Source organism: Pararge aegeria, chromosome 14, assembly GCF_905163445.1.
Source record: "Pararge aegeria chromosome 14, ilParAegt1.1, whole genome shotgun sequence".
NCBI classification, from domain to species: domain Eukaryota; kingdom Metazoa; phylum Arthropoda; class Insecta; order Lepidoptera; family Nymphalidae; genus Pararge; species Pararge aegeria.
The window spans coordinates 2,655,863-2,667,750 of NC_053193.1; the positions used below are offsets into that span (position 1 = coordinate 2,655,863).

The window sequence follows — 11,888 nt, forward strand, 5'->3', positions numbered from 1 at the left end:
ATTAAGTTTTTGTATGTCGCTTGTATCCAGTTGCTTATACGACTAATAACTTCATAATAACACTGTCGAGATGGTTCTCATACAAATGACAGCTCAACCCTCACCCGTAACTCCAGAAATTTTATATATATTTTTTTTATTCATATAATATTTGGGCTTATTGCACTAACTGAGTATTGCTTGTTAGAAAACTGTAATGATTCTTTAAAATATTACGTCCCGGCCCGGGAATCTTCCCCAGGAACTTCAGTGCCGTAGTTGAATATTTTTATAGCAATACCAAAGATGCAGTCACACTCCACTACATTGCAAATATTATTTAATATTATGAAATACAATAGATATATATAATAAGAAAAAAATTAAAAGAAATAAAATGGGGTCATCAGAATAAAAGTATAACATTTGAATAATATAAAGTGCCTTTAGTAATATCTTTCATAGGCGGCCCTAACTAAGTGTTTGTATTCTCATTGGGCAGCCCATTAACCTATTAAATCCGAAGTCTTTACACAGCAGGCAACATTCGAAAATCGAATTCAAAATTTTATTCTGAGTTTACTTTAATATAACTAATTAAAACATTCATTGCTCATGAATATTAATATATTACAAGAAGAATATTCAAATAATTTGGAAAAAGGGAAGAAAAGGACATAATGTTCGAAATTTAAATTTATATGTATCAAACTTACCTATTACTCTGTGGCAATTGTAGCGAGTGTTACAACTACAAAGATATATTTATCATAACGCATTAACGTCTCAGTTTAAGTTATTATACTCTGTAAGAAGCTACGCTATAATATATCTGCCTTTAAGAGTGATAATACGAACTGAAGCATCATTATAGGATCATTATATGAACATCATTCATAACAACCTGAACACTAAAACTACAGAAATTATCATCTGTCTGCGCCTGTTCCCATCTTCTGATGAACGATTATTGAAAATATTAATAATCTCTTAGTTTTTCATTTCTTATTAAGCATTGTTAAGAATTTAAAAAATATGAAAACCAATAAAAGATAGCTAATAATAATAAAAAACAGTTCAGCACCTACAGAGTACATAGAAGTAGATCGTACAAAAAAAAGTGTCTGTACTTATGTACACGCGTTAGAAGTTATACCTCTTTGGTCTAACAAGATAAAAAACATTTTAAAAATTGTATTTTTCGCCTTACTCTGCGATTGCCCAAAAAACGAGACTAACAATAGAAAAAAGGTATTTAATTCATTAAAGGTTTGATTATAACGCATCATCTTGTTAAATAAAGTTTATTAAAAATCACAAAAAAAAATATTTCTACATAATAAAAGAAATGTACATAATAAACATAATTAAATTTCAAAATTTGACTCATCATCGGACAACAAAGTTTCATTCAACATTAAAGTTTGAGATTTTTGTACAATTGAATCAATTAAATCACCGGAATGAGCCCGCAGACTTTGTCAATTGAAAGTGTACACTGTCAAGCCTTATAGCTAACTTCAGGGTGTCGGATTTTTTGTGACGGTGCGCGCATCGTTAAAATTTACTCTCATCATTTTTCCCTAACGCGCCAAAAGAAGTATTACTTCAACCAGCTCAGTCTATCTAAGCTGTCACCAAGACCTTAATAAGGCCTAAAGGGTCGCATCATCTGCCTACAAAACCCAACAAAGTGTACCTATGTTTTACTTTAACACGATAATGTGTTAAAAACATACTTATTTAAAGCCGCCCCGCTATGCGGGGGACGCATGAATATTTCCATTGTGTTGGAAAATTCAAATTCTCATTTTCCGCGGCAGTTCCCCGCTTTATTACACGGCAAGTACTACAGGGATCTCTTTCGACTCGACTGCGTTAAAGTTTTTTGCATGCTGGGGTAGTTTTAATAATTTCGTTCAGTTTTTTAGTCTCGATTTTGTAGAAGACTTTTGAAACCTTATTGGAGCAGAATCGCCCGGTTTGTTCTTCGCATGGATGTCTCGAATTTCATTAGTAAAAAATCATCTTTCACTCTTTAAAATGTTTGTAAACTTGTAAGAAATTTATGTTGGAAAACAGCGAATCTTGGGTGTTTTGACTTCTTCTCTGTAGAATCTGAGACGAATAAAATTAATTAAAAATTATTACATTTTTTTCAAAACCAGAATTTTAGGAGTAAATGGAAAATACCATCTCTCTTAAGGTTATTTTTCATGTGGAATTAGCTTTGTTTTGGGTTGATCATTGAGTCCGGTAATGATGATTGAAGTCATAATATTGGATCTTTGTTTAATTAATATAAGTTAAAGTAAAATAGTCACAGATAAATGAAAAGATAGACAGGTATCGGATCTTCATACCATGATTGATACAAAACTGAAGCCAATAACTCTAACACAAGATACGCTTGTGTGATATATGTGGTACGAACACAAGAAATACAAATAAAACTGTCCACACAGTTTAATTTATATAGTAGGCACAAGATAGTTCGACTTGGAACCTGTCAATTTAACAAGTTTGTAAGATCGAATCAATGTTAAAAGTGACAATAACAAAAGTCCCACTTCAACCAGGGACAGACAACAAAATACATGGGGTCTATGTCAGTAAAGAACACATTGGGGGCCGTGATATTTTAATGGGGACAACAATATAGTATTTCAATTGAGCCGATCGTATTTTAAATTTTGGCTTTCTCAAATTGAATGAGTTGATGTTTATATCTTTCAAATGGTCAGTAGTCATAAACACATTAATTTATTTTTTTATAAATATCAAAAAATTGCATAGAATAGCATAGCATGCAATAGAACAAAAAATTAGGGAACCTCGGGTATAAAGACACAACAATATCACAAGGGTAGCGGTGTTCACCCAATGGTTAACCCTTCTCATTGCGGGAGGAGACCCGTGCCCTGTAGTGGGCCGGTAAAGGGTTGATATTATGTTGACGTTGGTGGTGATGATGATGATGATGATGATGATGATGATGATGATGATTATGATGATCAATAAAGTTGTTCAAGAGTCCGTCCATTCTTTTTCAATTAGTCTCTGATATACAACGAAGATAAGTTGTATTGTAATTCATAAGAAATTAACAGTATCAAAATACCTCCATTGTTCATTTACAATAATATTCATGTGACCTCATTTGCCGCGGCCATTATCAATTGTTCATTGTTAAGGGCATCTTGAGATACAGACATGAAGTTAATTCAGTTTTTGTTGTACACTTGCGTTTTTTGCAGTATCCTGGATGTCACTGAGGCGGATTTTTACTCGTTTGTCACTAATTTACCATCGGAAATTGGGGTGAGATAATTTTTCAAAATAATGAAAAGGAAAGTTTTTTTTTTACTAACTATAGCCCAGCGCTTTACGACAATCATGCCTGTTAGAAAGCAATGATGAGGTCTAAGTTGGAGCACGCTTGCACTGAGATTTATTATCTGTACATTCCCAGTCTAATTATATAACTGCTGTAGTATCTAAGAAGGAATTAAGAATTTTAGCAATATTTTATATTCAGGGCTTTTTTTTTTTTTAGACAATGCGCTCATCGCCATCTAGCCCCAAAGTAAGCGTAGCTTGTGTTATGGGTACTTAGATGACTGTTGAATATTTTTATGAATAATATACATAAATAAATATAAATAATTATATAATGACAAGGTTGCTTGGAAGCATCCGGCTCCGCTTTCATCTCTCACAAGATAGAAAAATGAATGTTAAAATATAAAATGTAAATTTTTGATGTTGGAAAAGAGCAACTGCTGAGTTTCTTGCCGGCTTCTTCTCGGTAGAATCTGCCTTCCGAACCGGTGGTAGAGTCACTACACACGGACAGACTTGACGTTTCAAAAGTGCTTGTATTAGGCCTACTTGAAATAAATGAATTTTGAATTTTGAATTATAGAGAACACCCAGACACTGAAAAACATTCATGTTAATCACGCAAACATTTTCCAGTTGTGGGAATCGAACCCACGGCCTTGGACTCAGAAAGCAGGGTCGCTGCCCACTGCACCACTCGGCCGTCCGGCTTAAAATGTTGATTCCCAAAAAGCTGTCCCTAACTTTTGTTGATGCCTGTTAAAATTATTGAATGTAATTATTTGAATTACATTTTACCAGGCATGTGCAGTTTATCACTAATTTACCATCGGAAATTGGGGTGAGATACTTTTTTAAAGTAATGATCAGGGGCAGTACTGAGATTTTAGATCTGCAAATCACCAGTATAATTATATAACTGCTGTAGCATCTACGAAGGAATTTAGAATTTTATACTTCCCCTACTTTTGTTGATGTATGTTAAAATGTAATTCATAAATAAATAGCAATTTAATGTTTGGCATTAAAACTATTTCTTTCCCAGAGTGCTGTGAGCACAGCATGGAATAATATTGTCACAGCAATCAAGAAGCCGGTGCGGATTCGGAATGTACGGCGCAGTAGTAAGTTGAGCGATTATCATCCGATTTGCTCCATAAAGTCAAAATCTCGAAAATAGTTACATCTACTACAGAGAGCAAAGTGTCTTTGCTATCCGTACTTAATATCATAAAGCAAACATAGATACAAACTAACAAATGTACGTTTATATGTTTGGAACTGCCAGTACGATTGAAAAATCTTTATGTTGGGTAGCTGGTTTATGAAGGAAGTCTGTCGACTATGTAGTTGAACACTGAATCCAGCAATACAGGGCACTGCTCGTTTTGTATAAATTCAGTCATATGCCGTAGTTGTATAACAAATACTGATATCGATCGATTATTTATCAAGTTTGTAAATAAAAATAAAAAATAAATAAATATACTACGACAATACACACATTGCCATCTAGTCTCAAAGTAAGCGTAGCTTGTGTTATGGGTACTAAGACAGCTGTTGAATATTTTTATGAATATAATACATATAAATACTTATAATATACATATAAACACCCAGACACTGAAAAACATACATGTTCATCACACAGACATTTTCCAGTTGTGGGAATCGAACCCACGGCCTAGGACTCAGAAAGCAGGGTCGCTGCCAACTGCATCAATCGGCCGTCATTCATCAAATATAGAATAGAATACATGCAAAACTTTCTTCTCTAGAGCGATTTAGTGGTGATAGAAAGAGTATAGCTCTGTCCTTCGCTCGTTGATTACTCGTAACTCAGAGCTTACGTAGCCAGTAGTTGAGACAAATGAAGCGGGCTAAGCCTTACCTGAGTCTCAAGAAATATTTAAAACGAGACAAAGTTACGTCTACAAACATTCATCAAAAGCCTATAACAGTTCACTGCTGCACTAAAGGTCTCTCCCAATGGTATATTTGCCAATGATCACGCTGGTCAGACAAGTTGGTGATCGCAGTAGACGGTAGTAGTAGCCCAAAGGGCGCTGCTATCCGACCTGTGTTATAATCTAGTCTCCTCGTACGATAACCGCGGGAAGAGTTGAGGAGGTGACCACTGTATTCTGATCTGCCGTCACCACGCCGTCTGCTGTCCGATCTGCTGTCACATGCAAGTCACATATCGATACTAATATTATTAATGCGAGTGTGTTTGTTTGTCCATCAATATTTGTTCAGCAAATGAGCAACGGATTAAAGCGAATTTTTGCATAGATATAGTTTATAAGCCGGAGCATGCTTTTTTCCGGGATAAAAAGTAGCCTATATCACGGCTACTTTTTATCCCGGAAAAAAGCAAAGTTCTCGATATAAAGGATACACAAGCGTCCTGAAATAGTGCACTGTTCTGTATTCATGCTCTGTGTTGTGTTCCATCTGACAAAGTTTTTTAAATTACCACGCGAGCGAAAGTAAGAGGTTAAAGCTAGTCTGACATAAAACTTTCTTATTTTAACATTAAATATGACTATCAAGTCTTGAATACCCTTTATAGAAGCCTGAGCCATCATGTTTCGAAGCCACAGTTCAGAAATATCAAGACGCAGATTTCGAATAATTTGTCCTTAACTACATATCTGCTACCTGTTTTCCAGAAAGACGAACCACTATTTCTCCATCCAGCGATATTTTTAAAACTACGACAATGTCAGAACAATATCCTGTCATGGAGACAGATCAAAGTGATGGAGACAGCACTTTGATAAGCGTGACCGATAATGTATCAAAAAGAAATACCGATTTAAATCCAAGAATACCATTTATAAACCAGCCTAAGTGGAAATCTATGAACGACTGGACCAATATGCAGCGACCGACATTAGTTCAGCTCATACAAATAATAAGAGAAAGAAGCAGTAAGTAGAAATAAATTTAATTGTAGTGGCATCACTATGAATGTTCTAAGAACTGTGGTAGACGATATTCTGCAACCTAGAACTTTAAAGTATGTACTACTAACAAAAACAGACCGTTAATAATGAAAAGAAAACAATCGGTTATTAAATAACGGATGGTTATTTCTTAATACTTATTATTTTAGTGGGAGTTGTTACGCAACAAATTGAATTATAGCTACATTTGGTATTGAAAGTTGATTTAAATCTCTGATGATGACCGATAATAAGCGCGAGATGGAAACGTTTTTTTACGTTTCTGATACGTACCGCTAGGATGTGGAGCGCCCTCCTGGAAACTGTGCTTCCTACCACGTATAACTTGAGTACCTTCAAAGCTCTCACCAACCCTCCTCTTTCCGAGGGTGACGTACGTGGCGATTAAGGGAAGATAACTACCACCATCTACTGTGATCTCTAACCTGTGTACCCAGTGTGCTGATTGTGGGAAAACCCTTCCGTTGGAATAGGTCTCATTTATAATATTAGTATGGATATGTATCTTGCTTGAATTATCAAAGAAGTTTTTTGGGAAACTGAGGCGTTAAAACGGGGATGGAACGAATTTAAGTTGATACGTTGTTGTCATAAAGGTCAATATGCTATGTACTATTTAAAATTGTCACTTAGATGCGTTTGGATTCTTTGTCAATGTAAATAGACCCTTAAAGGTTATCTAAACGCCTAAGTATCTCACTGGAGTGTTTATTGAATTTTTGCGGCCGATTGGCGCAGTGGGCTGCGACCCTGCTATCTGAGTCCGAGACTATGGGTTCGATGATTACGTTGTTGTAATAAAGGTCAATATGCTATGTACTATTTTTTTCAGTGTCAGTATATTTATCTGTATGTTATAAGTATTAATTTTATTCATAACAATATTCATCAGTCGTCTTAGTACCCATAAAACAAGCTACGCTTATTTTGGGGCTAGATGGCGATGTAATGAAATGAAATGAAAATGAAATTAAATTAAATGAAAATACACTTTATTGTACACTTAAGAGAAATTAAATTATAAACAAAAACAAAACTAAATAAAACGCAGGTACAATGGGCGGTCTTATCGCTCAAACGCGATCTCTGCCAGGCAACCCAACAAAGGAAAAAAGAACACAGACTTAAGGGTTAGGTTGTACACAAAAAGCAGTTTCTAAATTTAAAAAAAATATATATATATATATAAATCAATTATTATATCATACAAAGTACAAGCCTACAACACAAAGAAAAGTGAATCAGAAGCAAAAAAAAAAAAAAAAGTGACTAATTAGGGTGGCATAAAATGTTTTTGGCGATGTGTGTATTGTAATAGTTTATTTATTTGAAATTTTCAGATGGGACCACTACAACCGGCAGCACAATCGAAAACACAGCGAAAAACTCAAAAGCAGTTGGCGCAGATGACGAAGACAATCATTTTGGTATTTTAATTTTTGCATGAAAACTTAAATCACAAAATCTTTTTATACTTAATAAAGCTATGAACAATTAAACAGCAATTAAATATTCGTGTTCATCAACATTCTCAACCTATTCATAAGTTTAACAGCTGGGTACAGATCTCACCTATACGAGAGGGGATTTTAGAACAATGACCCACCAAGTTGTTTTAACCAGTTGGTGAGTTTTAACAATAAATATCACAGGACTGGTTAGTGAAAATAAAAGTAAACAATTCCTTAACGTGCTCTCTAAGGAATAAGTTTTAAAGCCATATTTGGGCTAGTAGTGAGCATTAAAGTTTAAACAGAAAACCAAGGGTCTTAACAGTTCTGGGCCTGAGCCGGGAATCGAACTAAGGACCTGCTTATCGATAGTTGTATATGGTTAACACTAAACCACGAAGATATAAGTATTATTTCATCGTCGATAGAGTTATTATATCCCTTTCCTAATGATATAATGTATACAGAGTTTAAACTGAATACAACCCATTTTGTGGGCTTAATGGACGTGGGATAGAAGCCAGCGGTACTATGCGGAATTTTAAGTTTAATTTGCTCTTTTTTATCCTTCATCTAGTTCGACACATCATCTTTACTACAATGTCACCAGGTGGTAAGTGATGATGCAGTCTAAAATGGCAACCGGCTAAGGGTATAGCAATTATATTAAACTGACACCTCTTATCGATTTCTCAAAGGTATGTGGAGTCCACCAATCCGCACTGGGCCAGCGTGGTGGACTACGGTCTTAACCTCTTCTCAATGTGGGAGGATACCCGTGCCCTATAGTGGACCGATAATGGGTTGATGACGGTATGATGTGTCGTAATTTTATTTTAAGTGATAACCACTGCCATAGAGTATTTACAGTGCCAAAGAGCTACTGACATAAGCTGTTACCCAATAATAATTCGTTTATCTACTCTTAGGATAACTTCAACTTAAAGGGGCGTCGTAGATGGGAGATTGCTCAACATTTTGGTAGTAGTAGCAGGTAGTTTTTTGAGGCATATCGTACATTTAAAGAATAGGGACGATGGTAACAAAGCGAACCGCTTTTCAGAACACACTCCACTCCAAAATCGATTGAACAAACAAAGGGAGTTTACATCTGATAAGGTGTCTAATATTTATTTCATATTTGTTTCACCGTTCATTGCAAACATTTTAAGTTTTTTATAGCATTATGAGAGTACCTTTCGGTGAGTCGTTATCGATGATATTTTATTTGTTTGTTTAAAATGATTGATATATGTAGGATATACTGGTACATAGAAGGTATAAAATATGTCTCTACCATTTTTAATAACCGGCCTTATGACTAGTTGTAAGTGTTTGTAAGCCTATTTATATTATATCATTATTTGTTTTAGAACATTTAAAGGGAAACAAGGTTGTGTGTTGTTTTCCTTTTATGACGAATGAAGCAATTATTCCTTTTTTTCATTTTTAGTTTACATACAAACACATACACACACACACATATACACAAATACACACACGTACACACACCCATACATAAACACACATTGTTCTTGTGATATTGCGATTAGAATAACACTTTACTTTCACTAACTCAATGGCTTTTTAAGAATTCTCACTATATTCATATTATAAGAAAGCTAGATTGACTCGAGGGCATCTTGTTAAATGATGATCAACTAAGTTTATAAAGTTTTATATTAACAGTTTAGCTACGGTATCATCTATTACCGTAGTGTATAACATTCTGTAACTTCAATCGCCAACTTGTCTTCTTGAGAATAATTTGACACCAAAGATTATAAACTCATCAAAAATTACGTCTAAAGACAGCCTACAAATTAGTAACATATTAAATCAGAGTTTACAGATCTCAGCTATGACGTTTAGGATTAGAAAAGATGAACAATAGAGTGCTCTAATTCTCAATGTCATTTTTGTATAATGCAGTTTGAATGTGAGTCAAAATTGACTTAAAAAAATATAAATCGCGCTCATTTATGATTCCATTGACAGAAAATCAGAGCCAATGCAATTTTCTGTCATTTGAAATCAATTTATATACAAAATGAATTTAATGAAATATAAAATGCGAATTATTGGGTTGGGTAAAAATCATATTATTTTGATATTATTTCACTGTAAAGAGATGTTTCTTTGTATAGTTTGTCGCCATCCGACAAGATTATTTACCTTTACCACAAATAGACAATGTTCTGTTTTTATAGAGTAATGAGATTTTTAACCAAAGAATTCAAAACAACTGTATTCTTTTACAGATATTATCAGCAGAAATACGAGACCCAGTTAATCTCTCCAATGTCTTCCATTAATGAGAAAAAATATTATAATGAGAAAATAAAATTAATTGTTTGGTATTTAAGAAACATCCTATGTCAATTGCCAGCGGTGAGGTGCTGCGGCGGTATCCATTAAATCAATAGCAGCAAACAAAAATACTTCAATTATTATAGAAGATCTATTAGCTTAAAGGGCCTGTTGTAAATGGTCGACAATGTGATCTGCCTCTTCATTATTGTGAATACTGAAATATAAAATCTAATCGAAGGTTCTATACCTTCTTTCATAGCTTAGTATGTATACAAAAAAATAATTCGTATTGTTCGATAACTGCAAAAATGGATGGATGGAGTGATTAGAAATCTTTACGGAAACTTGCATTGCTTTTTATGAGTGTTTGTGTATACTTTTTATTAATACCTCAGGAAAACGTGATTCAATAACAGACTGGGTTATAAAAAGCGTGGCTAAATACAGATAGTTACTAATATTTATTTAATTCCCCTGGCGCGGTGGAGAGCGTTGTGTTCTTATAAGGTCCTGCGTTCAATGATAACTAATAATAAATTTATTGTTGATATTTCAATTAAGTTTAATAATGTGAACAGTAAAGCCGACATTCGGTGATTTATTCTTACATATATGTTGAAGTATATATGTTATGTATGTTATAGTATATATTAGTTTATTATTTTTATATTTATTATTATTACTATTTTTTGTGTGTAATCTGGATAAGTATTAGTGTGTAATTAATCGTAAGTATGTATGTAATAATAATACACCCTACCAATCGGTTTCTCTTGGTTTCCCTAATCCTAAGGTTGCTTGGAAAAGATCGCTACTCAGCGATAAGGCCGCCTTTTGTACTCGACTTTGAAAAAAAAAGAACTCCAGCTTAAAAGGTTTGGGGCATGATAGGGGCAATTAACGAGCTTATAATTTTCAAATTTTTTTCAGTCTGGTCTAGTGGGTGGCTTCGGCCGTGGCTACTTACCATCCTACAAACAAAGTATGCAAGCGTTTAAGCGAGGTATGGCTTTAAAATAACAACCAAAGCCTTATACATGTAAAGCAAATGTAAATGAAGTCGAAAAATTACTTCTCAGGCTTTAAAGGTACAATATTTTTTTTATCTATGAAACCGAAACGCTAATAGTTCTGGAATGAACCAGAATCCCGGAAATCAGAAATATACCCTCACATACAAAATAAAAATCAAGTGACTCCTGTCACTGTCAATTACAGATTAAATACAAGGCAAGTGTCGCATAGCCCAGGACTATGCACGTGTCGATCTTTTTACTTCAATAGGGTCATCGTAAGTAAATACTTAGAATATGTTGAATTAGTTTGTATGAAAAAATATATGTTAATATTTTGATTTTATAATTTTACAGGGTGATTCCTTATGAAATATACTTATTCACCTTTCAGCATTTTGTAGTAATTCTGTTACACGTTGTATATCATTATTCAAAATCTTATATATTCATTTTCGTTTATTTTTGTCATTTTTTAAATCTTCTCGATCTACACACAATGATTAAAGTCGTCCACTTTAGCAACGGTTAGACTGGTAGATGCCTGGAGGTATTAAGTTTTGCCTATGTATATATTACTTTTTATTGTGCACAAAGAAACACTTATAAATAAAGTGGTATACAAAAAGACACATTAGTTATCAGTTTGATGAACTAAACATATATAATCTGTAGTTAGATAAAATTCTAACGACGCATGTAGTATAATGTAGGTGAAACACCCCCCTTTACTAGCATTTAACCCGTATTGTATAAGGCACTCTTATATACTAGATGAATAGGTACATAATTATAATTATTTATTATTTATTTATACA

At 33.9% G+C, this 11,888-nt stretch overlaps 1 protein-coding gene across 1 annotated transcript; it reads left to right on the forward strand.

The window, feature by feature from the left end:
• Positions 1 to 3,166: 3,166 nt before the first annotated feature.
• On the forward strand, positions 3,167 to 10,065 carry LOC120629567. Its single transcript, XM_039898531.1, has 5 exons — positions 3,167 to 3,300; positions 4,367 to 4,445; positions 5,997 to 6,257; positions 7,634 to 7,720; positions 10,006 to 10,065. Exons 1-5 carry the CDS (start codon positions 3,193 to 3,195, stop codon positions 10,035 to 10,037), a joined length of 567 nt encoding a protein of 188 aa, XP_039754465.1. The 5' UTR covers positions 3,167 to 3,192; the 3' UTR covers positions 10,038 to 10,065.
• Positions 10,066 to 11,888: the final 1,823 nt, after the last annotated feature.